General features: G+C 51.4%; 10 protein-coding genes across 10 annotated transcripts; 3 read left to right on the plus strand and 7 right to left on the minus strand.

Moving 5' to 3' along the window:
- Nucleotides 1-16: 16 nt before the first annotated feature.
- V8C40DRAFT_2060 (translation initiation factor eIF 4e-like domain-containing protein) lies at nt 17-1,500 on the minus strand. The gene is made up of 3 exons (XM_083212045.1): nt 1,115-1,500; nt 940-1,011; nt 17-863 (listed from the first exon to the last, which is right to left on the minus strand). The coding sequence occupies exons 1-3, from the start codon at nt 1,325-1,327 to the stop codon at nt 375-377; spliced, it is 774 nt and encodes a 257-aa protein (XP_083078678.1). The 5' UTR covers nt 1,328-1,500; the 3' UTR covers nt 17-374.
- A 991-nt stretch (nt 1,501-2,491) lies between these two features.
- On the minus strand, nt 2,492-7,153 carry V8C40DRAFT_2118 (uncharacterized protein). Its single transcript, XM_083212116.1, has 4 exons — nt 5,142-7,153; nt 4,748-5,080; nt 3,512-4,667; nt 2,492-3,433 (listed from the first exon to the last, which is right to left on the minus strand). Exons 1-4 carry the CDS (start codon nt 6,988-6,990, stop codon nt 2,647-2,649), a joined length of 4,125 nt encoding a protein of 1,374 aa, XP_083078679.1. The 5' UTR covers nt 6,991-7,153; the 3' UTR covers nt 2,492-2,646.
- A 1,539-nt stretch (nt 7,154-8,692) lies between these two features.
- V8C40DRAFT_228936 (uncharacterized protein) lies at nt 8,693-9,573 on the plus strand. Its single transcript, XM_083212381.1, has one exon. The coding sequence runs from the start codon at nt 8,761-8,763 to the stop codon at nt 9,139-9,141; it is 381 nt and encodes a 126-aa protein (XP_083078680.1). The 5' UTR covers nt 8,693-8,760; the 3' UTR covers nt 9,142-9,573.
- A 1,912-nt stretch (nt 9,574-11,485) lies between these two features.
- V8C40DRAFT_2137 (WLM domain-containing protein) lies at nt 11,486-13,491 on the minus strand. Its single transcript, XM_083212141.1, has 2 exons — nt 12,856-13,491; nt 11,486-12,791 (listed from the first exon to the last, which is right to left on the minus strand). The coding sequence occupies exons 1-2, from the start codon at nt 13,031-13,033 to the stop codon at nt 11,635-11,637; spliced, it is 1,335 nt and encodes a 444-aa protein (XP_083078681.1). The 5' UTR covers nt 13,034-13,491; the 3' UTR covers nt 11,486-11,634.
- A 1,716-nt stretch (nt 13,492-15,207) lies between these two features.
- Nucleotides 15,208-15,558, minus strand: V8C40DRAFT_279025 (uncharacterized protein; the record flags this gene model as incomplete). The annotated part of the gene is made up of 1 exon (XM_083221151.1): nt 15,208-15,558. The coding sequence occupies one exon, from the start codon at nt 15,556-15,558 to the stop codon at nt 15,208-15,210; it is 351 nt and encodes a 116-aa protein (XP_083078682.1).
- A 394-nt stretch (nt 15,559-15,952) lies between these two features.
- Nucleotides 15,953-16,885, minus strand: V8C40DRAFT_228941 (uncharacterized protein). Its single transcript, XM_083212382.1, has 2 exons — nt 16,554-16,885; nt 15,953-16,458 (listed from the first exon to the last, which is right to left on the minus strand). The coding sequence occupies exon 2, from the start codon at nt 16,258-16,260 to the stop codon at nt 16,027-16,029; it is 234 nt and encodes a 77-aa protein (XP_083078683.1). The 5' UTR covers nt 16,261-16,458; nt 16,554-16,885; the 3' UTR covers nt 15,953-16,026.
- A 738-nt stretch (nt 16,886-17,623) lies between these two features.
- Nucleotides 17,624-19,781, plus strand: V8C40DRAFT_228943 (uncharacterized protein). Its single transcript, XM_083212383.1, has one exon. The coding sequence runs from the start codon at nt 17,874-17,876 to the stop codon at nt 19,098-19,100; it is 1,227 nt and encodes a 408-aa protein (XP_083078684.1). The 5' UTR covers nt 17,624-17,873; the 3' UTR covers nt 19,101-19,781.
- Nucleotides 19,782-20,015: 234 nt separating this feature from the next.
- V8C40DRAFT_228944 (DUF1776 domain-containing protein) lies at nt 20,016-22,238 on the plus strand. Its single transcript, XM_083212384.1, has 3 exons — nt 20,016-20,218; nt 20,293-20,802; nt 20,919-22,238. Exons 1-3 carry the CDS (start codon nt 20,186-20,188, stop codon nt 21,885-21,887), a joined length of 1,512 nt encoding a protein of 503 aa, XP_083078685.1. The 5' UTR covers nt 20,016-20,185; the 3' UTR covers nt 21,888-22,238.
- A 161-nt stretch (nt 22,239-22,399) lies between these two features.
- Nucleotides 22,400-23,194, minus strand: V8C40DRAFT_260058 (uncharacterized protein; the record flags this gene model as incomplete). Its single annotated transcript, XM_083219095.1, has 1 exon — nt 22,400-23,194. The coding sequence occupies one exon, from the start codon at nt 23,192-23,194 to the stop codon at nt 22,400-22,402; it is 795 nt and encodes a 264-aa protein (XP_083078686.1).
- A 407-nt stretch (nt 23,195-23,601) lies between these two features.
- V8C40DRAFT_279026 (S-adenosyl-L-methionine-dependent methyltransferase) lies at nt 23,602-25,562 on the minus strand (the record flags this gene model as incomplete). Its single annotated transcript, XM_083221152.1, has 5 exons — nt 23,602-24,596; nt 24,664-24,868; nt 24,958-24,975; nt 25,032-25,101; nt 25,233-25,562. 5 exons carry the CDS (start codon nt 25,560-25,562, stop codon nt 24,125-24,127), a joined length of 1,095 nt encoding a protein of 364 aa, XP_083078687.1. The 3' UTR covers nt 23,602-24,124.

A 25,562-nucleotide genomic window follows, 5' to 3' on the forward strand; every position in this document is an offset into this window, starting at 1 on the left:
GCATCTGCCATCTTGCGCGGTCTTCTCGACGAGTTTCAACATGGAAAACAAAATAAAAACGAAAGCTCCTGAGCTAACGCCGTCATGAGATGTGAGAAATATGCCATCGTCTCAGAGTCATTAGTTGCCCGAGAAGCCAAGCCCAAGCCTTGCCGTGCGCAAACCCCGACCCGAATCCGACAAAAGAAAAAAGTTTATCATGCCTCCAACCACACCTGCCCTTCCGGACCGGCCTTTTCAACTCATGGTAGAAAAAGACCTCAAGAGGGATGCGTATACCGGGGCTGTGCCAGATATCTCGTTGCGGTAAGTGGGTGTAATAAATGCGGCCCTTTTCCCCCTTCCATTGTGAAAAAAAATATCGTCCCAGGCGTCTACACAACGTACTTGGCCTTGGCTCTGGTGCTACCGGCGTGGGCACTGTCGGTGTGGCCAGAAAACTCGACCTGCTCGTTGGCGGGGAGCTCGAGGGTATCCTTGAATCTCCGACCAATAGACAGGAGAATGTCCTTACCCTTCTCCCCGCTTCGGCCCTTTCCGCCAGCAACGTCTCCGTCGCCTCGTCCGGGAATGCTCTTTCCGATGGTGCGAGTCCAGACACCGATACGGTAGAAGCCCTTGCGGACGTTGACGACAACGCCCATGACCTCACCATCCTCCTCCTCCTCGAGAGTCTCACCGATGGCACCCATCATGACCTGGAGCCAGAGGCGGTCGACGTCGACATTGCGCTTGTCCTTGTACTGGTAGGACCACTTGCCACCGTGCTTGTTCTGGGGGTCTTCCCACTCAGGGCGAACGCCAGCCTTGAACAGGTGATAGTCGGACTTGAGGGCAAGTTCTGAAACAGGAGCAACGTTGTTCTGCACAATGCAAGAGTCAGCAGTGGGAAACACAGCATGATGGCGCAAGGACTGCGTGGGCAAAGGATGGACTTACGTATACGCCCCAGAACTCCTCAACTGAGTCAAAGGTGATGACCTCCTTCAGCAGGTCGTTCCAGTTGTCGCCCTACAGTTAAAGCAACGAAATGTTAGCTCCGTCTCCCCATCAAGGCAAAAAAGTAAACCGAAATTCGGCCAGCTCAATGCCTGCTCCATTTGACAGCCCGTACCTTTCCGCTGGGTGGCTTGGTGAACCACAGAGTCCACTTGCTCTGGAGAGGGTGCTTGACGGTGAAGTTGTCCTTGTCGTGGAACACAGTCACAGGCTTTCCGTCATCCTTGGCCTCGGTGCTCCCGTGCTCGCCGTCGCTAGGGGAGATGGGGATGGTGGAAAGGTCGACCTGCTGGTCCATGTTTGGTGTGTCAATCGCAGCGGCAGCCATTGTGCTTGTGAGGGCTGTGATTCGGTTTCGGGTGGTTGGTTGGATTGCGAAAGAGTTGGAGAAGGAAGAAGAAAAAAAGAGAAAGCCGAAAATTTGGAGCTTTCAGAGGCGGGAGTCAAAATCGCGGGGCAGCGGCGGTGGGATGTGAAGAGGCAGCAAGCAGAAAAACTTGCGGTGGCGGCGTGGGAAAGAGAGTCGCTTGATTGCTTCTCTTTTCGTCTGCGTTTCGGAAATATGGGAAGCAAGATCCGGTTCGAAGTGTTGATCCTTCTTTCACTTTTCTGAATTTGCGCCAGGCAAATTCTCGTGGTCGTCAAGTGCGAGGGGCTTGAGCAATACTTGGCAATCAATTCTCTGTCTGGGTGTTGAAAAAAAATGTCATGTTCGACAAGACGCTAAAAGCCGTGCTTGCACTGTGCAATTTGTGGCCTGAAAAACAAGGCACAAACTGCCTCTTACTAAGTCCACCCAAGTTCCTCATCACTTGCAACATCTTAGTGATGTACTTCGTATTCTGTGAGTCTCGCACTGAAGAACACCCAGTAATGGCCTACCAAAGGTGAACGTTGATACGCCCCTCAATTTACACGCAATCTCCTCACGTCTTGACTTGGCCAAAATCATATAATATTTCCAGCAAAATCAGTGCATATATATCGTATTTGTAGTTATATATTGACGTATTAATAACATTCCGTTTTTCAGGCATAGATACACAGTCCCTTAAAGTCCAGCAAATAATCGAATCCTTTTCATCCAGCATATATGCGCTCATCCCAGCTCCATAATCCCTTTTACCTCAAATCCCAGAAATTTCAAACCCCTTTCCTTTCCCATTCTATCATGGAAAACAAAAGCAAGATTTCGCTCCGCATGTAAGTAGAGTCCCAAAAAAAGAAAGAAAGAAACACAAGAGGAAACATAGAGAATCCACCTACAAACCATTTACCCCTTATCCTTGACCAGAAAGCCCATAAGCTTGGTATATTCCACTGTCGTTGGATGATCATAATGGCACCAGCCTATTCCATGTGCGCGCATGCTGTACTTATCCTTTTTTCAACCCAAAAAAATCCAACCTGTCCTCCTATTGAACGCCTCCTTTAGAGCAAGGAATATCGTAGTGAAAAAAGAATGAAGAGAGAAAAAACACCCAAAAAGTCGTAATCGTGAGATTTCAGCATCTTATAAAGATGCGCGACGCATAAGCAGCCCGGAGGCAGATGCTTCTTTCAAACAAAAGAAGCCAAAACTTTTGTTCAAAGCAACAACAAAAACAAATATTGCCGTGGAGATTGCGTTTATCAAGGAGAGGGAGATTAAACCCCCGTCCCGGTCCCAGTTCCGGTCCCGTTCTCCAGCTTATTGACATTCTCTTCAGTCAGAGCCTCTCCTGCACCCGGTTCGGGAAGAGAGTTATTTCGGAGGTCGGCCGGTACACCTCCAGCCGCATCAATGAGCTTCGTCTCATGGAGCATATTCGACCATTCCTTTTCATCTTCAAGTCGACGAACTGGAGGTGACAGCTCAACGGCAATAGCCGAATCAAATGGCGAAGGCTCAGGCCCTCCGTTGGTCGTAAGTGGCCGAGGTGTGATTGGGCTAGTATGAAATTCTTCAGATGCTGAAAGCGGAGATGGATCGTTCTCCTCAATACCCAGATGCGGGATATCCGCATTATCACAATGCTCACCCATTTCAGAGCAATCAGAAGCCGGCGGCCCCGCTTGGGGGCGACGCCTTGTGATGGACCACCTAATCAGCATCTTCTCCAACACCTTCATCGTAACCGGCTTCGCTAGGTAGTCGTCCATGCCGGCTTTAGTGCACTTCTCGCGATCCCCGTGGATTGCAGACGCAGTCATGGCGACGATGGGCACGTTTTGAACGAAGGTTTTGTATGGAAGATGATGTCGCAGAAGATGGGTGCATTTGTAGCCATCAATGATGGGCATCTGCACGTCCATCAGTATAATATCCGGCATTTTATTTTGGCCTTTTGACGCGCCAATCATGTAATCCAGCGCCTCTTTGCCATTCCAAGTCGCCGAGACCTGGAAGCCAAGTTTTCCGATCGTACGTGTGGCGATCTTCTGATTTACCGGGCTAAAACGAGCGAGAGAACATTAGCATTGGCGATATTAAAGATATACTGGAGAGGCGGTCACAAGGTAAAACACTTACTTATCCTCCACCACCAAGATATGCAATCGTGATCGTTCAGACAGAGGCAGCTCTTGCTCTGCTGGAGGGGGTGTCCGAAGGGATGCACGCCGACGAGATTTGCCGCCAGAGTTACTCGTAATGCCCTCTGAGCCTTGGGAGGCGCCCGTCATCTGTTCATATTCTGAGCTGTTGCATGAGAGGCTCAGCTCAGATTGCAGGCGATCGGGGATGGCTCCAGGTTCTACCAGCGTGGGAGCTGGGGCTCCCGTTGGCTTCATAAAAGGGATCCAAAACGTTGCTTTCGTGCCCAATCCCACGTTTGATTCCAATTTGATGCGGCCATTCATCAGGTCCAACAAGTTCTTGCAGATTGTCAATCCCAGTCCAGTACCGCCAAATTTTCGTGCCGTAGACGGGTCTCCTTGGCTGAACGGCTTAAAGAGCTTCTTGCGAACTTCCTCCTCGATGCCAATTCCCGAGTCTTCAATGACAAAGCGAACCTCGATTGTCTCGGCTGTTTCCCGCTCCTTGACCACCGAAAACTTGACATAGCCTTGGTTGGTGAACTTGATGCTATTCGTGAGGAGATTGGTAATGATCTGCCGCAACCTGCCGGGGTCACCAAGGACCACGCGTTCATTGGCAATTTCTTTGCCAACGTCGGATCGAAAGTCTAGATTTTTCCGCTCAACAGCAAACTTGAGCATCTTTCGTACATCTTGCACAATGTGAGAGAGGGAAAATTGGACTTCTTCAATGTCCAAGCGACCCGATTCCACCTTTGAAAAATCTAGAATATCGTTGATTACCGTGAGCAGCGATGTCGCAGAGCTTTGAATGTTGTCAACATATTCACGCTGCTCTTGAGTCAGTTCCATATCGCTCAACAATTCTGCCATGCCAAGAACTCCTGTAATGGGCGTCCTGATTTCGTGAGACATATTCGCTAGGAATTGACTCTTTAGTCTCGTAGCTTCTTTGGCGGCAGCCTCGTTTGCCATTGCGCGACGCTTCTCCTTAGATTGCTCTCGCAAGGCTTCTCCTCTGACCTTGAGCTCGGTGACATCCATTATTACGCCAATGGCTCCCTCAACACATGTCTCCTTGGTAGCCATACCATCTTTGGTCTTTTTTCCGAGCATCGGGTGAAATCGAGTTCGATACCAGCGATCATCTGCAATATCCCAACGGTTAGTTTGCTGTACCCTTCCATTACCACTCTCTAAAGGGTGTCCATTTTCTTTTTCAACTTACCAAGTCCATGCTCCTTTACATCCTCATTACTCCGTCCTTCGAGAATGTCCTCAATGGGCTGAAGCCACTTTAGGCGTTCTTCGTCGAGCTCTCGTCCAGAGATTCGGTTGAAAACAGTGTACATGTTCTCTCCAACAAACCACCTGCTCTTCTCATGGTTATCGTCGGAGGCGCTATTCCAGATCAAGGCGCCCTCCAGCATCGTTACTCGGCGTTCGGGGTCAACAGTAAAGATGGTGACGTGTGAGTGGGCAATCACGCTGAGCAATTGCTGGCGAGTACGCTTAGCACTCAACTTTGTCTGCATGCTCTCGTGGATGTCGGTAGAAGTTCCTGTTAAAAAGATTAGTTTCCATTGATACTCAATTTTCGTATCAAGGAGGCTCAAACGTACCGAACCATTTCTCAATTTTGCCCGTTTCCTTGTCGCGCACAGCGAGGGCACGGCCGAGGAACCACCGCCACTCTCCCTCCTTACTAAGGCAACGATACTCCATGACATAGGGATCTCCTGTTTCTAGGGAGTGACTCCACCGAGAGCGAGCCTCGGGGTTGTCGTCGGGATGAATGGCGGCTTGCCAAGCCAGGCCAATGCACTGCTCAGGATTCAGGCCGGTATACGTGTACCATTTCGTATTGAAGAAATCGTGCATTCCGTCCGGACGTGCCGTCCATACAAGCTGTGGCATGGCGTCGCAAATGATCTTGAACCGCTCCTCGTCGCGCTCTTTGATATGAGTAATTTCCTCCCTCATCATAGTCACATCACGGCCAGTTACAATACCAGCGAGGAATTCGTGTGTTGTCTCATCGTAGATGCCTTCTCCCAACACATCAAATATGATTTTCTTCCCGTTGCGTGCGTACATGCCTATACGCTTGCTGGCAAATGGCGTCTCTGTCCTAAGTAGGATGGAGATTGGATACTCGCTGACATCTAGTTGCCTCGTGAAATCTTCATTATATACTTCCCACTTCTCTAGCAAGTTAAAGCCATCGCCAGACGAGTCGAGATCGGCACCGACAGGGAACAGCTGTCTCGCTGCCTTGTTTGGAAATGTTACGCTGCCATCCTTCCACATGGCAACGACGGGCATCTGCGTACTATCGATGAGAGCGTCCTTCATCCTTATCATTTTCTGTAGCACCGAAGGTGTGCTTGCTTGCGAATGTGACGCAACAGTCGGAGGTCCCATGGGAGGGAAGGGACTGGAAGAGATGGTGATGACGCCCGGGCTGTAAAACAGGGGGGAGCTAGAGTCTCGACTGGAGGCGACAGACGATGCGTTCGAGGTAGAGATGGTTTTCTTCTCGACAGCTTCAAGGATGCTGGATCGAGCAATAGCTCTCCGGCTGCTAAGCGGTATCGACGGGGCCGACTGGGCGTTGGTGAAGGTCAAAGTAAAGAAGGTTTGCTTATCTTCGATTTCCCAGACAGTAATGATCATTTTAGCAAAGGCGTGATATTCGGATTCTTTTGCCTTGTACCGGCTGTTGAAGGTGGTTTTGGCGATGTCTTTTCTAGTGATGATGACTTCTACTGTCGCATCCTGCGTCGGTCGCTCGATGTGCTTGGCCTGGTCGGTCGCCTGCGCAAGGGCCATGGTGGCAGTTGGCGTGGCATCGCCGCTGGGTCCAAGATGAGACGGTCGTCGTTGATGGTTAGAGACTGATGGCCGTACGCCGACTTCAGTGATCAAGGTGTCGAGGAAAGCCTCCCATGTAACCCATACAGGGCGGCCATCCTGAATCATATCAACGCCTACCTGTGAGAGGGTCTGACCACGCAACTTGTCCATCGTCGCCGACGCATCCTCATCGCTCAAATCATCAGAAATGATGCCGAGCATCCTCCCCATGGCCTCATTGGCGAGTACAACGGTCTTGAGGTTGTTTAGTACGATGACGGGAACAGGCAGGTATTGCATTGCGGAAAAGGCAACTTGGCCGGGCGATATTGAAGGCATGGAGAGTCGAAATGGGCTTTGGGATTTGGAACGGACTCCATCGCCAGGGTCTCTGAGGAATCGTCCACCGCCCATGGAGCGAGGACTCTGATCGACACGGCCGTTCATGTCTGCCGCGGCAGCCTTGGACGACCCTCGATCTTTCATAGAGGCCACGAGGTCGGGATCGAGATCCGGCGGACCTCGCGGAGCATTGTGGGCAGCGGAAGAGGGAGCCGGAGCGGACTGGGACGCTCGAGTCTGAGAGCTCTCGCGAGCATCTTCCAGGGACGTCATCTCGTTGGCATTCCACGCATGAGGGAGACGTGCGCAGCGGGCCTAGACAAAGATGCTGCAAGACAGTAGCAATGAGATTCGTCGTCTGGGACTCGAAACGAGGAGATCCAGAGCCCGGGGCTCTCGTGAGCAGGTCGAAGATGGTGGCTGAGTTGACGGAGGCCGGCCCAACTTGACTCGGAAGCAAGGACGAGCTGACAAGAGTCCAGCTCGACAAGGGATGTTTTTTGATAGCAAGCTGAATAATTGGAGGCACGGAGACAAAGGAGAAGGGAAGTACGGCAACCCAGGACTCGATGCGTTAGTGCTGCTTTACTTGACGAAGCTATGCCGGTATCGCAATGGCGTGGGATATTGCAGATCTCGGGCTCCACCCATTCGATGGCTGGATGGCCGCTTTCCTGGAGTCGTGAAAAGTTAAAAGCGATAGGATGGGCAGACGGAGTCACGGACAAAAGAGGGCCAAGTGCCGAGCTGGTAGGGTCCCGATTTATAAAATGCCCGGCCTTAGTTTGCGAGCTTGTCCGGCTGCCAGAACGGGGGGGACGACGATGGAACGGCTAGAAGGGAGAAAGGGCGAGAAACAAGACAAGGCAGCTTGGATGGTAAGAGGAAGAGGATCAATTGCGGACCGGAAGCGGGGGGGTTGAAACAAGAGGTTGAATGAAGCGGACCTGGTGGCTTTTGACTATTCTTGTTCGCCGTTGAGGGCCGCGAACAGACAGCGTGGGGACTGGGGCTGGGCTAGGATTGATGGCTTGGAACTAGAATCGACGGGACCCTGAGCTGAGACAGACAGGCAAGGAATCCCAAGGAGCTCGGAAATCGTAGTACGAGGTGCCGAGTATGTAAGGTGGTGGACAAGGGCGCAGCAAGAGGAGGGGGGGATGTGAGGTGAGAGGAGGTGAGAGGAGGTGAGAGGATAGGTGAGTGAGAATGAGGCGATTCAAGAGCAAGGTTTTGGACTGCAGTGTGCCTTTGTTCTGGGTTTCGATAGCATTGGAAGTCCTATACCTTAAGACTACCAAGGTACATTGCTCGCAGCCTCAACTCTGGTGCGGCTCTTGGCCACAGTACATCCATACATCCAATGCACCACCTCCAGCCAGTACACGACTTGTACAGTACAGGACAGGACAGGACAGGACAGTAGCTGACTGACATGGAAGCCCTCTGGCTTGACCGTGCCAGGGGCAGTGCTGTGCTTGTGAAAGAGCACCAATCCATGCGAGTACATGTGCAGTACCGGGCTTTGATGCAATGTGCCATTGACCTGAGAGGTGGGACGTGGGTTAGCTAAGACGTCTGATTTCAACAAGTGCTCCCTCAGACAGACAAGCCCGTACTCGTACAGACAGACCAGATTCATGCCGGGCTGCCGCATTCCTCGACTTGGCCCACCATCTATCTGTCTACTTTACTCTACACACGCATCGTATCGTATGTATTGCAACGTTCACAAAGCTTAGGTGCTACTACTAGCACCATCACCTCTCCCTGCCTTGACTTGAGCAGGCAATCAATCCGTCTTACTTGGTGACGCCCCGGCAAAAAGGCCTTTTGATTTACCCATTGGGCGAATGAGAAACCCGCCGCTGCCCTGGGCGTTTTGGTTCGGGCTGGCGGGCGACGCGGGCCAACTGACACATGAATAAGAAATCGGTACATACTCGTACATGGACGTGATGGGAAGAGAGCCAGCCAGCCGCATGCAAACACAGGGTGTGGACCGTGGAGCATCCAATGTAGCCTGCCCAATCACCAAGGTACATGTACCAGTCACATATAACATCCCAGCAGCTGTACTGCACACAAGCACTCCATCATTCATACCTGTATTTGTACTCGTACATGCGTGCCTCGTCCAGACCGCACATTCGAAATTCGGTGTCCATGTGCCCCAAGGTGAGACGCCGTCTCGCCCACATCACAGCCAGAGGGCAAGCAAGACGAGAACCCGGAAGATGGGCATCGCATCGGCCTTTGTTTCTTTTCTGCTGGGCGCTCCGTGCTTCTTACTTTAGCTTGTCTAGCCATTGGTGCGGGCACACTAAACAATGTCCCCTTCTCGTATGGATTTTGCCCGGTGACCCATTCATGCTGCGAGGCATCCCCCATCCCGTCGCCTTTTTTTCCTTCGCCCTGCTGTGAGGGCATTAGCTTAGCTTCGTCTAGTACTTTGATTCTGTCAGGGCCAGCAGGTTTGTGGGAATAAGAGCACTGGAGAAAAAAACAGGCCGCCGGTGGGCCTTGGAAAGTGGCACGACTCCAAAGTCCGCCTGTCAAGCTGCGGTGGCAAAATCCGAAATCAAGCTGCCAGAAAGCTTGCTGCAAGGACTTGGACAAAGATCAGCAGTGGCGCTCTGGGGCTAACTCCACGAGCCTAGCATGAACGCTTCCACGATGAGCCTAGATGGGGGTTAAGTTGACTCTTGCTATCGGGCCTTGCGTGTTCTTTGTCTGTTCCGTTCCGTGCTTGTACATACCGCATTTCCACCACTGCGATTTTTGAGTTTCCCATGGGACCCGGCTAGGGCACGAGTTGGATGCGTGGACGGGCAAAAAAGGACAAAAGAAAAAAAAAGGCACCAGACAGTCTGGGCCTGCAATTGCTCGCCCTATCACATTCTCACATTCTGGCTGCTAATGCGGCCGCTCCCACCATCCGATCTGACTGGCTTGAACTTGACCAGGTCCGGCTCGGTACAAGACCCAGCTCGCCTCGACCAAAGCTTGCAAGCTCGAGTTTGGGCCTGCGACATGCAAATCACTACTGCAGCTAAAATGGATTCTCTGCTGAGACGCCCAAGGTCGGGAAAGACTGCCAGCACCAGACAAGGCAGAGACCTGAACCTGACCCGACCCGACAGCCCAGCGAGATGCGGAGACGCTGATCTTGCAGCGTTTCTGGCCCATGCAAAGCAGAAAGCAGGAAATAAATCCAAGGACGAGGGTCAACTTTGCAAGGGCACCCAAGATCAATGTCAATCAATGTCAATTAATGGCAACCGCGGCGTCGCTCCCTCAATCCTCCTCGTTCCCTTTTGTCGCTCTTGCAACGGGCGCAAGGCCGAGCACGAGTGCCGCACAATCCGCAGGGCTTAGATGAAAGCTACTGCTAGCACCAAAATAAACAGCCCAGGTGCCTTGACTTGACTTGTGCCTGTTGTGTCGCCAAGCCTCCCCTCTTGTCAGATAAAGCCAAAGCAGAGCAAGGACGAGCAAAATGAAAAAAGCAGCAAGGCTCGGCGAATGAGAGCGATCCAAGCAAGGATCAGAGCTGGGAAGAGGAGGAGGTCAGTGTGTACATGTATTCTGCCCCTGGATCCAATCAGACAAGGGGAATTGCTAGAGTTGGGCGATCCATGGAATTTTTTTGCTTTTTTTCTTTCTTTTCACCCAGCACCTCTTTTTTCTCTTTTTTTTTCTCCTTCGTCTCTCTCGCGGCTGTTCTTTCGTCCCTCTGGCCTTGCAGGGACCCGGCCTCTTTGGCTGCATGACAAGCCTCGTTCGCAACCCCTGCTAACCCTGTTTGCAGACCAGGGTCCTCCCGATGCTGAGCAAAGCTCGGATCCACCCGTTGTCTAGAACACGGCTTCGGGTTATGGAGTCGCTGGACCAAAGAGTATGGAGGCTTGCTTCTAGAGCTGCTGGTGCTGGAGGAGATGCGACTGGGCGTCTGGTGACACCGGATCGAGCAAGATGGCCTGAGACAAAAATGTTAGCATCGTGTTATCGCTACCGTATCCATTCGGCACATACACATACCTGCAAAGTGTAAAGCCTCAGCTGATAACGAGCAGTACATCCATCACAAGCCACTGAGAATCTTACTGTAATAACTAGCAGCTGTAGTCGTGGCATGGCGTCCAGGGATCAGGAGCTGCTAGCACCGAATACGTGTACCGGTATCCGGACGCCCATCAGACCTCAGCTCTTTTAACCTGGAGTCTGTCTTACTTGTACATGCCGCGTACCCTCTTGTACATTTTTCCGAGATGCGACACTTCACAATTCATTTCTCCGACTACAGGAAGGCTGTCCTATCAGCAGCACTAAGACAAAGACCAACACCCATCTCCCACCCGTCGCTTCTGCCATCTCATACCCATTAATGCAGCTTGCAGTTAAGACAAATCATTCATAAACAGATTGGCGTGCTCGTACATATAATAAGCCCGCATGAAAATAGGTACTGCAACTCTGCTCGCTCCTTTGCTTTCCCCCCCAAAATTCCAAACACCATCCATAGCTCGACTTAGACAGCAAATCGCATCAAAAGGCTCATGTCTCGAAAGCTCCACCAAGCCGATCTTAACTCCATTTTCCAATCGGCGCTTTTCCTAATACCACCCGGCTCCAGAAAAAGACCACACCAGAGACCCTGGTTTTTTGCCTTGGAGGGCGGGCTCCTGCAAGTACGAGTACAGTAGCGGGAGTACTTGGTGCTCCGTACTGCTCGTAAAGCTTTCCCATCAATCCCATGCAGCAAACAAATTTGCATCCAGCAGCTTTTTTATGGAGCCCCTCCAAAGACACGGGCAACTTCACCGCATTCTCTCCAAGTCCATTCTCTGGTTCGGCTTCGGCTTGCCTTAGCCAGAAATAGTGTCAGCGGGCATCGCGCCATTCTTCTCTGCCAGCTTATCGTGAATTAAACTTCATCTGTCCACAGGTAGAGCAGGTCCACCACTGCCGTTCCATTTCTGTCGCGCAAAATTCGCAGCGCCACGTTGGTGGAGGAGCTGGTCGAGCTGGAGCTGCAGCTGCAGCTGGAGCCGGTGCCGACACGGCGCCCGACGCCGACGTCGATGCTGGTGGCCTCTGGGCTGTTTGCAGTGTCTCACGACCCTTCGTCTTCTTCTTTGGCGGACTATCTGTTAGGTCAATCACAGCTGGCCTCGGCCCAGGCTGTCTCGGTGTCGCCGGTACGTGTAATGTTGCCTCGCCGCGCTCCACCCCGCAGGCATCGCAGCACAAGAAGTCCTGCGGGTTATGCAACGTGCATACTGAGCAGATCCAGAATCGCTCCTCTCTGGGACGAGGAGGTACTGGTGGTCTCTTATTGATCGTGCTAGTATTGCTGCCGCTGCTGCTCCCCACGCCCGGCCTTGGCCTTGGGCCGTCAAATGACACCGTCTTGTTCCCGTTGCTCGTCATTATTTTTTCCGCAGGCGATGAGGTCACATATGAACCACCTGCATTAGCCATCTCGTCTTCCTGAGCCATCTCCCATAGGGCCTGCGCAATGGCAAGATCGTTGGCCTCGTCTTCTTCTGCCTGTGTACGAAATCCATTCTTCGACGCCGTGTCTGCAATGATCCGAATCTCGTTGTCACTCAGCTTGTCCGTTGCACAGCCCTCGAGAGCTTTTGTGCGCTTCTCGGCCGCCGCCGCTGCTGCTTGGCGTAGGTTTCTACCTGGCCTTGGCGGCCGTGATATATCCCCTCCGCCAAGCCGTTGTCCTGACCCCCGACTCAACTGCTCGTGAGCTTTTCGCTTTTCCGCGGCTGCACGGGCAAGCCGCTGCACTTCATGAGTCGGCAGCGCCTGTCTTCCGCCCAGCCGATGTCCCTCGGACAAGAATCCTTCGCCTGTGTATCCCTTGAAAAGGAGTCCTTGCCATTCATCACGCAGTTGGTCCCAGAGAGCATGAAACTTAGCATCATGAGGTCCATGTACAATGTGACAGAGCTCATGTAGCATCGTGTCAACGATACTTTCGGTCGGGAGGAACTGATTCTGGTCTTGCGGATAGCGTAACCGTAGGCATATTCTCATCCCGCGATTAACATTTAGCCCTATTGCAGTTGGTCAGTCAGTCGGTGAGCCAGTTGACCATGTTATTTGCAAGGGCATGCGCACCAAGTAGATTCTGCTGGTTGGGATAAAACTCAACCAGCTCCCCAACTTTCCACCCACGGCTGCGCATAATCGGCTTTACAAGGGAGGCCACTTTCTTCAAGATGGTCAGGGCCTCACCAGCTCGGCGAAACTGCGCGAGGTGGGTGTATGATAGGACCAAGGGATCATGTTCCGGCATATTGACAGTCCTTGAAGTATAGGGTATCAAGTATAAAGATGTATCTGTGATCTAAAACCATACGCACTGGAAGTTGATATCAAACGACGCCTGCAGGCTAATGCGAAGAAAAGAAGAGAAAATAATCGCGTCTACATGGTTTCAAGGCGCCAGAGATTCTTCTAGACACTCGCCACGTCACAAACGGATGCCTTGAATCGCGGCACCTCGTTTCAGACTTGGGGCGTTTCTATCTCTCCGATGGCAAGAGGTGCAATATCATGATTGGGATGCGACGGTTTCTAATCATACAGCTAAGGCGTAAAGTATACGCGGCCCAAGATGACTAAGCCGGGCGCTGGGTGAATGAGCAATGCCGACGGAGCGGCAGATGATTGGCATCGTGTAACCTGCTTGAATATGGGCTAGTTACTTGTATTTGAAGGGATACAGAAGAAAATAATGGTTTTTTTTTTTGTTTCCTAAGAAGTGTAGAAGATGTGTCGTTCAGGGTGTGTATGAAAGTGAATCAGAGGGACCATTACTATATCTCGTAATGGTGTAGCTGCTAGGGATGGTTCTAGAAACACTCATAGCAGATGCACTCAACTCGACTGTAATGTGTAAATATGATCATGTATTTAAATAATAACGTGAAAATTAAGAATAGCATTAAATAAACTTCATACGTACATTCTCTCCAATGCATCTTACCCAACGTTTCACTAGCAGATTTAGTATGCGAAGTGTCAAGTACTAGCCTCTCACCAACATGCAAACATGGGGGTCTCAATCAAATGCACGTCCACGGAATCGGGCGTCTGTTAACCCATTTTGGCACAAACTGCATGAGATATCATCTTATGGAGAATCCTTCGGAAGCATCTAGAGCATTCAGGGTTCTTTGCCGGCAGTGACATGCTTACAAATTTGTCATTTTCGGGATGCATATCCGTCACTTATCAATGTAAACCCGCCACCAAAAGAAACAACGAGATACAAACAAGTACAATGTGCAATTTCACATCTGATTGGTCACCGTTTTATATATACTACGGGGATACTCCGAGCTGAACATAGTACTCGGCATAATATAACAAGAGGCAGCTCACTCAGCTGATATACTTGCCCCAAGGGTCCTGGATCCCCCTGCTTTCCAGGCTGTCACATTTACAGACGGCCGGTGAAGGTGTTAATGGGATGATTGGTTCGTCCTACCGAGGAACTAGGCCTCAAGAGTGTCGATATCCCTCGACATGCATGAAAATACTTAGTGTGGCTACCTGAGTCGGAGACGCCGAGAGGGCAGGTTAACACTGTCAAGACATGCATACTCGAGCCGAGGTTAGACGGCCAGATGAAATTCCGAGTAATGATACCTTAAAAAAGCCTATGGAGTGCCGATACATGGTGTTTTCATTCCTTGAGCCTCGCGTATTTGTAGTTGGAGGCAAGATATGTTTCCTATTTGGTGCAGATGGCATGATCTTGGTGGCGATGGAAGCGCGTCTGTAATATTCCGACGAACAACGCTAATTAGAGGCAAGTGTCGATTTACTATAGAGTATAGTCGCATTAGATACCTCGTAGTATAGACAAAGTGGGTGGAATCATGATCGGCGCGTACTTACACAGGTGAGAAGTACGTATTACACAGTGCGTTGCTCGGTGAGGAACATCTTAGCTCATCACACCGACTCTCCAATATGGATGTCTGTAACAATATTTCGAGATCTAACAATTCATCCATTCGATCATGGTCCAATAGTTTAAGCTTGTCATGACCCAGTGCATCTTCCACCCTCTTCATAGCCGCCAACACCTTCTCCTCCCCCAGCCGCCGTCCAACGACCTGGATACCAACTGGAAGACCATGCATATCACCGGCATTGTATAATTTGTAGGCACCTCAAACAATCTCCCTGAGTCTCTTGATATCGAAATATTTGGCAACTGGTCTTCTTACTTGTCCACGTGAGCCACAGGCATCACGCCCGCGGAATAGTCAACCAGCAAGCACTTGGCATTAGTAACTACATAATTCACGTACGTAACATATCGATGTTCAAGAACACGCAACAAATTAAAGAGGAAAGTATATCCACAGCTTCTCACAGCATTATGCATTCTGTTGGGAGGAACGGGGGGGTTAGTGCACTCGGCGCAGTGATGATAAAATCCATCTTAGCATCTTCTCACCACTCGAACCATCTTCGCCTGTATGCCTCTCGCTTGGCAATTAGCTGCCAATACTCATAGACGTCCTTGGCATGCCAGTTGTGAAGTAGGTCCGCCCACAGAGAATCTCCCTGGATATACTTCACCCAAAGGTAATGCAGATACTTGATAGCTCGAGGAAGTTGCATGTAGAAGCACATTTGCAAAACGCCGTGGTCGTTGATCTCTCCCCTGAGGAAAAATGAGTTGACTGTTTTCAGCCCATCGCTCCACCGAAGGTGAGATATAGGCTGCAGAGCTTCATAAATCCATGGAGAGTTAATCTCAACCATCTTGTGGCCGGCATTATGAAGAGCCGCCTCGGCCATTTCAAGGGCCCTTCTGCAAGCAGGGCTGCGGTCTACGATGTTATCTGCCCTGAAGACTCTAAGTCTGCGTCGGGCTTTTGTAGAATTTCCTGTTCAATCTCGGATCCCCACGTCAGAGGCTGAACCGAGTAGTCGTACGTCCACAGCTTCATCCAGATAATGGATTGCGTAAATTACGTTAGATCATCCAAGGTTCGAGGCATCGGGGAGTAAACCGAAGAGATGCCGTTCTGGTACGGCATCAACGTAGATGCCCTTAACTCCATCCATCCTCTATAGAGCATTTGAGAGAACATACCGCTGAATACTGAGCGGGACATCGAACGCTGCCTGCAACATCGCTTCCAGTGGCAATTCTTCCGCCGAGAGCGAGCAGTGCGCCCTCGCCACGAGGAGAACCTCCCGGCGAGTAATTTGCATCGTAATGATTGATGGATCAATCCCAAACGTCCTTGCTGAACCCGGAGCTCAGCAACATAATATAAAGTTGGTCTTGACGTACGGCACGGCTCTGGCGTCCTTGAGCAACTTCGTTGTTACCCCGTCCTCTGTTTTCACATCGCCAACGAATTTGCTCAACCCAGCCGAGCTATCATACTTTGCTATATCAACAGTATACTTAAGACTAACGGGAATATCTGCCAGGGGGCCACCCAGATTAATTGATCTGTCTTCGAGCCACTTCTCGGCGGAAGGTATCATAACCTCAGTTAAGCAGTCGGTCCTTTCGTGGGTCTTGACAGTAAATTTGCCATATGTGTTCAAATATCCAGGGCTCGATCAGCATACTTATGTACTTCGACGACAAGATCTTCCATTGGTTTGTTGATAGCTCACGGTCTTTGACGCTGAAGAGGCCATGACATGCTGGGAGGGCTCCGATTTGGCGGCTCGTTGATCCTTTTTGAAACGACCACCAACTGCGTCAGAGTCAAGTATTACAAGTTATAGATTAATATGAACATGGCACAAAGGATCGGAGCTTTTAAACGTACCAGTCTGCCCTGTGCTGAAGATATCCTAGGAAAGACCCTGTCCAGATTACGATGTGTGATATACTATAAGATGTGCTTATAGACAGGTGCCGATACAATTCAATTGGAGGCCGATTTCAGACGACAGGGCTGATTAATAACTTCGATTGGTCATTGCATGTATCACACAATACGGCATCCTTGAAGCTGTTAAAGGGCACGACCTTCATCCATTAAAGACATCGCCTTGATAATGGAAACAACACAAAGCAGGCTTCCCCGCATCCAATTGGTTCAGCAATTCAGGAACGGTTGTTAGCCAAGCTCTAGCCAGTCTAGCGATAAGTTTCCTTCAAGAATAGTGAATCCTACTACGATGTTGAGGCAGCCCATTTGGCTTAGGCCTGTCAACGACATGAGGCACGTGCCAACCGCATTTACACGACCTAGGTAAGCGAAGCTCGCCTCCAACTAGCCACATTTGCAGAAAACAAAAATATCAAATGGATGTTCGCCGGGTTCAAAGCGGACTCTTCCGTTGACGCAATCTGTACCATTCTCCTTCTTTGCCCTTTCTTGTCTTCGTTTCCCAGGTCAGATCCTGGTTATTGCTAGGGCGAGATGGTAGTTTCAAGCTAGGGGCCTAGCTGGAGATCGGCTTCGTCTTTACCTAGTCGGTCGTCTATTCCGTTCCTGTACTGCCATTATTCCCACCTGGACGAGCCACTCGGTACTTCGATTTTCTCTTCACAAGCCAGATGAACAATTGTTTGGCTCATTTTTTCCTCTCAAGGTGATATGGCGGCAGCGTGTGGGCCATGCCTGAAACCATCTGCATCTCGCTGTTGGCTCTAGCAGCAGACTATTGGCTGTCATGCTTGGACTTTCCGAGCATTTGAGCAATAGGAGCCTCGACTTGGGTCACTAAAACGAGTCTCCAGATAGATTGCGACGCTGCCTTATCGGGAGTCCAAGAAAGGCAACGAATGGCAGGGGCGGAACTGCCACACGCGCCAAGGGTCTGAGCTGTCTTGTGCATATATTGAACGCTATCAGTGGCGATGCCTTTTTTTTTCTTCCTATCCTTTTGACGGCAGGCCTCGTACCTTTCCTTTTCTTGAGCGCCATCAAGTTCGCGGAGAATTTGGGGCTGGACTCCAAAGACGCCATTTTACATTCTTTTCGGGTGGTTTATAGCTTTATTGACGCCCTCTTTTTAACCTTGGTGTTGGACTTTGATAAGACGCTTCTCTCCATCTGTGTCACTCTTTTTTTCAAGCTTTGCCTTTCGCTCTTTCGGTGGAACCAGTTATTCGTTGTGTACTACACTTTTAACGTCGAATGATGCACATGTTTCTCTTTCTGGCAGTTCTCCTGGCCACTTCTCTCACTTATGCCGCCCCCATTCAATATGAGAGCAAGAAAATCTTTGTCATTTCGCAGAAGCCAATCTTGATACCGCATTATATGCCCCAGGCCAAGAGCGCAACAATTCTTGCCAATGTGACGGATCCCGATCTCAGCCGCGACTCTTGCGGCTCGGTCAAGATGGGATTTCGTACCCTTTGGACTTGTCGAGACACTGCTATCCGCATCCCCGGCACCAACCAGTTTACATTCGTCTTTACCAACACGGCCGGCTGGACCGACAATCAGCAAGACGAAGCACCCGCTATTCAACAGGGAGGACCGATTGGAGCAGGATCAGATGGCACCAATAGCATTCTCCTGATGAAGGGCCCGCGGCCAACTCTTCCTACATTCTACCCCTTGGGCCCCAACATGTGCCCAAACTCTGGGGCATGTGATGACGGGACGAGCAGATGGACAGCATGGCCAGACTCACCACCAATGGTCACGGATACGGCTCTCAATGGAACTGTCACGGCATATACTTGGGTGTCCAACAACCAGATGGTCAGCAGTAGCATGGAGCTATTGACACCTCAGCCTTCAACCACCCTGTTCAAGATGACATATACGCCCGACCTCAACCCAGACGTGCTTCCGGCTGTTTCAACTGTGGATAGTAATTTCTGGGGAGAGCACGAGATTGCATATGGAACCTATGGCAACGTTGTCAAGGGGGAGTATGCCTATCTCTACGGACTACTACACCTGGGAGGTGTCGCTTTAGCAAGGGTTCCCGTCGATTGTATCGAGAACAAGAGCCAATACGAATACTACGTGGCTGGCAAGTGGACAAGCACCAAGCCCGCCATCGATGACCCAGCTGCTGCAGTCCCCAATGCCGGAACAACAGGACAGGGAACCTTTTACTTCTCGGATCGGGCCCAGTCATACGTCTGGATCGGCCAGGCCAGCATCAGCGTTTCGGCCGACTTTTACATCTCGACGGCCCCAAGCCCAGAAGGGCCCTGGACAAGCCCATATCTCCTCTACTCAGGGCCCAACGGTGATGGGGACTTGCCGTCGTACAGCTTGCAAGCACATCCTCACATGCTGCGCGAGTATGACGACGGCATCTATCTGACGTGGACGCAGTATTTCAAGCCCAGCACATACGCTGCATATGTCACCCCGCTCGTGTACGTTTCGTTTGTCTAGGATCGGGTGCCGGGTGGAGATGACACATGCAGTTGAACGACGATACCCCATTGTTTTGATATGCAAGCGAGCGAGGCCTACATACTTTGTACATACATGAATGCCTTACATGGATAACCTACACGTCGGATACAGGTACATGCACATACATGCTCGACCGGGGGGTCAAGGAGCTGGAGGGGCAAGGAAACGGGTAAAAGCATTGATACATTGATTACATGTGCCTTCAAGAATGGCGTGGTGCCTGATGTGCTGTCCCTCATTGGGAAGACTGAGATTAAACAAGGGGGAGAGACTTGTAACGGCCATTGAAGGGAAGTAAAGCACCTGAGAAGCCCCTTGAAATGATACGTTTGCTCTGCCATGTCCAAAAGCAAACATGATTGCGACTTTGGTTCATGCTCTTTTGCATTGTATGGGGCCGGCCAGCGTCTCAGCGCCCTGAGCGGTGAGCTGCAGAGCCTTGAATCAAGTGCCCACATATGACACGTGTGAGATGCTCGACGTGTGTCCATGCCATGTACAGCAAATTCATCAGTTGTGAGAACCCAATTCCCCTCATCTTGGGTCTTGGGGCATGGCTCATGCATACCTGCCTTACCTATCCTTTACTGTTGCTTCAATCGTCATCAGTCGTGTCGCCATCGAGCAATTCCATCTTCCCAGCCTTTGATTTTCCAGTCTCTTATCAATCACCCATGTATATCCTATTCCTCCCATTTTTTTTTTCGTCCGTTTCCTCCCCATGCTGAGTGCCGCCCACTAGCCCTAGACAGCTGGTCTGTCCCCCCCTAGCCGTGCAGCCACCGCCAATCACAGGACCGCTCGCTGCTCTATAGCGCCCTGTAGCGCCTTATAGCGCTCGCTTCCCTTCTCCCATCCCACTAAAGCCGCCTCCGGGACCCGACCGGACCAGCTGGCCGTCTCCACACCATCCTGTGAAAGCCTCTGCTCTGAATACCGTCATCAGGCTCAGAGCCCAACTAGAGCTTTTTTCTCTCTTCTTTTCCTCTTCTCTTCTTCCTCCTCCTCCTCCTTCTTCCCCGTCTTCTCTTCCCCACGCTTCAAGCTAGAAGCCCCTCATCATGGCGACCGAAAACAACCAGGTGATGGACGTGGTAAGGACTGCTGCCCTCATTCCTCGCCCTTGCGGCAAAGCTTTATAGCCGCGGCTAATGCAAATCCCCTCCAGCTCAACTCCATCTCGGGCACCTTTCGCAAGGTCACGGACAATGCCGCCGAGTTCATCGACAAGGGCGTCGACAAGGCCTCCGAGGCCGTTCGCGAGAGGCTGGCGACGGTCGACTGGCTGCCTGACATTGTGAAGCCTCTGCCCCCGCCCAAGCCCGAGGTCATTGTCGTGCCGCTGTCGACAATCGAAAAGCTGCAGAGCTGGTTCTCTAGGAACAAGTATCTCATTGGCGCTGCCGTCATCATCACCACCACCGTTGCCTACAAGGGCTACCAGCAGAACAAGTACGTGCGAAAGGTACGGAGGGCCAAGCGAAGCAAGAATGGCGGCCGCTCCGAGGTTGTCGTTATCGCGGGGTCTCCTCGCCTGCCGCTGACCAAGTCGCTGGCTCTTGATATGGAGAGGCGCGGCTTCATCGTCTTCATCGTGTGCAACGCTCCTGAGGACGAGGCCGCAGTCAAGTCCTTTTCTCGTGCTGACATTATGCCCCTCACCATTGATACCACAAATGTGAGTCTTCCTTTCCATTGTCCTTATCATGACTCATTTTGGTGATTTTGATGAGGACTATATAAGTCCCAAGTTTGCATGTGAAAGCAAGTTTGCTAACTGCTATTTTCAACTAGCCTCCCAATGCCGGACTGGCCATCGAGCGCTTTGCTCACTTCCTCACATCTCCCAGAGCTCCCGGGCCCAACATCAAGCCAAACCAGCTGACGCTCAAATCCGTCTTCCTGATCCCCAGCCTTCACTACCAGACCTCTCCCATCGCCACCATCCCCCCATCAGCCTTTGCCGACCTCTTCAACACCCATCTGCTGCAGCCCATCCTCACCATCCAGACATTCCTCCCGCTGCTCACATCAAGGCTTGGTCCCATCGGAGAGAAATGGGTCCCTCCCAAGGTCCTCGTCTTCACCCCCTCCATCATCTCTTCCATCAACCCGCCCTTCCACGCTCCCGAAGCTACCGTCTGCTCCGCCCTGTCGGCCTTCACCGAGGTTCTGACGGCCGAACTTCGACCTCTCGACATCCCCGTGACCCATATGCAGCTCGGCACCTTCGACTTCTCCGGCTTCGTGCCCATTCGCACAGGCTCGCCAACCCAGGGCTTGGTGACCAGCGCAGGAAACCCCGAGGATACACTGGTCTGGCCTGACGGTGCTAGACACGTCTACGGACGCAACTTTGTTGCCCAGACCGCGTCGGCCATCTCTGGAGCCCGCATCCGAGGTCTCAAGGGCAGCTCCCTCCGACACCTCCACGCCACTGTTTTCGACGTCATCGACGGCTCCGTCAAGTCTGACACCGTTCGCATCGGCCTCGGCGCCAGCATCTACGGGTTCGTTGGCCGATGGGCCCCGCGAAGCATTGTCTCGTGGATGATGGGCATCCGCAAGGTCGACGAGCTGTCCACCTGGAAGACGAGCTCATACGAGGGCTCCGAGGACGGCAGCGACGACGGCGAGGAGGGCGGTGAGGGATCCATCTCCGAGTCCAAGGAGTTTATCGCCGTCCAGTCCGAGGGCAACGTATGGAACTCGGGCGAGACTGCCAAGTGGGATCAGCCTCCTACTGATGCCCCTGCTCCTTGAAAGGATCAAACGTGTTAAAGACAACTTGAAAAAAAAACTGAAAAGAAAAGAACATAAAAAAAGGAGAAGCCGGTTTTATTTCCTGGAAACTGATGACGCAAACAGCCTGCCGGAACAGCATGGCCTGAGCTGGAAACCTATGGGTATATATATGTTGCAAGCCCGTATTTAACGATTGGATGTTTTATGTATGCATGGAAGGAAACCCACTCTGATTTCATCAACGGTACATAGATACGCTCACGACTTTATTGACTCAAATTCATTCATTCAGAATTATTCATTGATAATTGCTGTTCCCTCTATACAAACTGTGTGTGCAAAGTATATGTATGTATATGTAATAACGCCCTAATTTGTTGGATCTGTGTTCCTCCTCCCGCCATGGCCTCCATCCCAACAGGGTATCATAAAGGACTCGAAAAAATTGTAAATGTATCGTAACAGCCATGAGCCCTGGCTTCATTTGATCTTCTCCCCTCTTCTTTATGCCATCACCACGATGTAGCATCTCAGTGTCCCCTGCCCCTATATCTTCCTCGTCCACCTCCTCCTCTCCATCTTCCGCCTCCTCCCCGCCCATGCCGTCCATGGCCCCGATCTTCCCTACCCTCACGACCGTCACGATCCCCCCGCCCATCTCTAAATCGATCTCCATCCTCGTCCCTAAACTGCTGCACCTCCAGCTTAATTTCGTCCTCTGTCTTTTCCGCGCTCTTAGCAACCGGCTTCTCCAGATCCTTGGACCACTTCGGATGCGCCCCCGTCTTGCACTCCAGCCCATCAGGGCAAAACCCCGCCAAGTAATACACACAAAGCTTCCTCCTCACATGCTTCTTCGAACAAAGCGGACCCAGCGGACAGAACCCCATATCATAATGCGGACACGGCGGCAGCTTGCTCAGCGGATCGACGTGCAGGTACAGACACTCCTCGCCATTCGAACAATACCCATTACGCATGAAAAAGTTGCACTCGGGCATCTTGCGCAGGTTATATTCGTGCAAGAACTCGCAGTGCTCGCCCTTCTTGCACAGGCCGCGCAGCCAGTGCTTGCACACGAGCGAGTTGAGCCCGCCCGACGGCTGCTGCTGGTCCCTGGAGCGCCCGTCCGAGACGTGCCGCTCGCTGCAGCGCGTGCCGTTGGGGCAGCTTCCCGACTGGAAGGCCTTGCATACGGGGCGGTCGGGCGGGAGGCCGACTTGGTATGTCTGTCGGAGGAACGGCGAGAAGCGGAAGTTGTAGGGCTGCGCGGTGTGGTTGAGGATGGCGGCGACGTCGCTGGCGTGTGCTGTTGTCGTGGCCATTGTGACTTTTAGGTGGGAGGGCAGAGATGCCCGGTTTGAACGGAGATGTTGTTTGAATTAGTATTCGATGAGTGGGATTAGAAATGGACGAGTCTCTAATGTTGAATTGAGTAGCACAAGAAGATGGTCGTCAAGGTCGTTGGAGCGTGTCGTGGAGATGTTGATGGGAGGGCGGAAAAGTTGAAGTTGAAGCTTTGGGTCAAGGCTGGTGCTTTGGCAGAGGTTCAATTGCATCCACCCGAAAGCTTCAGCCACTAGTGGCGGATGTGTCAGCCACACCACCACCTTTCGTCCGTTTCGAGAGAAAGTGACCGAAGCAGTTGAGATATTGGCGATTAAGTAATCCACCAAGATTGGGATGAAAGGCGTGTATCTTTGGTCTAGTAGGAAGAAATTGCAGTTTTTTTTAACGTAGATGCCTTAGTATCAAACTATATTGGCCGTGTTCGCATCGTAGGGCTCACCAAGTAGCGGCCATCTTTAGGCAATATCCCCAAAGGCGAGATGAACAGCTATGCGAAATGAAGCCTATCAATAAGCGGCATTACAATGCCGAGGGTATTATAATACAGTATAAGTATCAAGATATGCGTTGTGAGCCAGAAGAAACAGAGTGTGTGTGTGTGGGTGAAGGAATGAGGGTGAAAACGAGGGAGGGAGGGAAAACAGAGAGACCATCCTTGTCAAAGCAAACAAATACAGACTCGCAAAGCTTTTTGATACCAGCAATAAGCCCGGATACGCAATCTCTAATGAATAATCCCGTGGCAACTCCGCGTAAAAGGAAACTGTGAAAAAAATCCATCCAACAAACTACCATAAATACCAGGCAAGAGTTCAAGCCTGATCAGGGTTGCGTTTCCGTCCAAAGTAGAAAAAAGTTCCGTGATCAATCATAGCAAAACACCGTAAGGGAAACAAAAAGGCCGTTCAATACAGAGACTCGGCGAAGTGACCTTCTCTCTTCTGGGCATAGCAGACACAACAGTTGACATAGCGGTGGATGGTGTCGTCCTGGAGGCTGTCTCGTGCTGCTTCCAGCATGGCCACTCGTTGTTCTGGAGATAGATTCAGAGCAGCCAGAGGTTTCGCCGCCATGGCTCCGAGAGAGTCGTTGATAGTCGTCTTCATAAACACACCGAGGGCACGTAGGGTTTTGTCGCGCGGCCAAGTTGATATCGGGACCTTTTTCGTGATGCAGTGGACATTTGAAAAGCCGGTTTCTCGAAGGATCTGTTCAAGCTCGGTAATAGCAAGGATGTTGATGCCATAAACTCGCAGGCCGTTTTTCACCGTATCAAGAAACACCCGGAGAGGGTCGTCATCCTTCATAGTTCCATCATCGCATCGGATCTCCGTCATGAGTTCGTGAAACTCGACCCAACCGCCGTTCTTGACATGCCTATCCTCCAATCGTCAGTCACGCTCTAACAGCCCGATGGCTTTGCATCATGAAAGGCAGAACACACGGGTAGACCTTGGTCAGGAGGCCCTTTAGGTCTCGCAGAACGTCCGTCATTTGTCGAAAGTGAACTAAGTCGAATTCAGAGCCATGAAGCCATTCGGGCTCTTCGCTATCCTCGATAAACATGCGGACGTTGATGGGTACCCATGACGGCTGAATCGGTGAGAGGTCGGTGCCAATAACGCTCGCGCTCGGATGCTGATCAGCGACTACCACGAGGACATCGGTTAGTCATGAGTGCAAAAAAGAATCAATGCGCCAGTAAACGTATATATGAGGGCATGGAGAATTGCAGTACCATCTATAGGCCAGATTCCTGTTCGAACGTTGATTAGCATTTGAGCGAATGCGCAAACTCGGTATGCAACTTACCAATGCCGGTTCCGATGTCAATGATCTTCTGTGGATGGTCACCAATATTGGCATAGAATAAATGTCCGCCCTACAGCCCAAACATGTGAGCATTTGATCGCCCATTTGTTCCGACGAGGCCGATGGCATCGGTGGCATACGCCAGCGCGAAGCAAAACAACCACCAAATCTTAAACGTATTCCCCGCTTCCTCGGACATACCATTAGCTGAAGAAACAGGGCATGGACCGTTTCCTCTCTGTGACGCTCGACCTCATCGTTGGGCATAGGATAGATGCCTCGGCGGAAGCCGTGATATCGTCGACCATAGGCAATCTCATCCTCGTAGACGCTTGGGGGAACCGAGGTGGACGGTCCCGATGAAACCTCCCAGCCGCTCTCGAAGTCGCTGGTAACGTCGCTAACGCCCGCAAATTCGGCGTCCTCATCTCCGTGGTCGAGCTCGAGTTCGGTCCGCGTCGTGATGCTCGTGGCATCCGTCACCGACGCCGTCGACACCAGCGAAAACGTGGTGTCATCGTCGTCATACAT

Source organism: Trichoderma camerunense (genome assembly GCF_050948025.1).
Source record: "Trichoderma camerunense strain CBS 138272 chromosome Unknown V8C40scaffold_1, whole genome shotgun sequence".
In the NCBI taxonomy this organism is placed as follows: domain Eukaryota; kingdom Fungi; phylum Ascomycota; class Sordariomycetes; order Hypocreales; family Hypocreaceae; genus Trichoderma; species Trichoderma camerunense.

Bases quoted from the DNA above. Each gene is read 5' to 3' on its own strand.
- V8C40DRAFT_2060 (XM_083212045.1), bottom strand. From the start codon at position 1,327: ATGGCTGCCGCTGCGATTGACACACCAAACATGGACCAGCAGGTCGAC. The intron at 1,012-1,114 runs GTACGGGCTGTC...CTTTAACTGTAG, and splicing joins CCAAGCCACCCAGCGGAAAG to GGCGACAACTGGAACGACCT. The intron at 864-939 runs GTAAGTCCATCC...TGCATTGTGCAG, and splicing joins AGGAGTTCTGGGGCGTATAC to AACAACGTTGCTCCTGTTTC.
- V8C40DRAFT_2118 (XM_083212116.1), bottom strand. From the start codon at position 6,990: ATGACGTCCCTGGAAGATGCTCGCGAGAGCTCTCAGACTCGAGCGTCC. The intron at 4,668-4,747 runs GTAAGTTGAAAA...GGGATATTGCAG, and splicing joins TGTAAAGGAGCATGGACTTG to ATGATCGCTGGTATCGAACT. The intron at 3,434-3,511 runs GTAAGTGTTTTA...CGCTCGTTTTAG, and splicing joins ATCTTGGTGGTGGAGGATAA to CCCGGTAAATCAGAAGATCG.
- V8C40DRAFT_228936 (XM_083212381.1), top strand. From the start codon at position 8,761: ATGTACCAGTCACATATAACATCCCAGCAGCTGTACTGCACACAAGCA.
- V8C40DRAFT_2137 (XM_083212141.1), bottom strand. From the start codon at position 13,033: ATGCCGGAACATGATCCCTTGGTCCTATCATACACCCACCTCGCGCAG. The intron at 12,792-12,855 runs GTGCGCATGCCC...CAACTGCAATAG, and splicing joins CAACCAGCAGAATCTACTTG to GGCTAAATGTTAATCGCGGG.
- V8C40DRAFT_228941 (XM_083212382.1), bottom strand. From the start codon at position 16,260: ATGATACCTTCCGCCGAGAAGTGGCTCGAAGACAGATCAATTAATCTG.
- V8C40DRAFT_228943 (XM_083212383.1), top strand. From the start codon at position 17,874: ATGATGCACATGTTTCTCTTTCTGGCAGTTCTCCTGGCCACTTCTCTC.
- V8C40DRAFT_228944 (XM_083212384.1), top strand. From the start codon at position 20,186: ATGGCGACCGAAAACAACCAGGTGATGGACGTG. The intron at 20,219-20,292 runs GTAAGGACTGCT...AATCCCCTCCAG, and splicing joins ACAACCAGGTGATGGACGTG to CTCAACTCCATCTCGGGCAC. The intron at 20,803-20,918 runs GTGAGTCTTCCT...ATTTTCAACTAG, and splicing joins TCACCATTGATACCACAAAT to CCTCCCAATGCCGGACTGGC.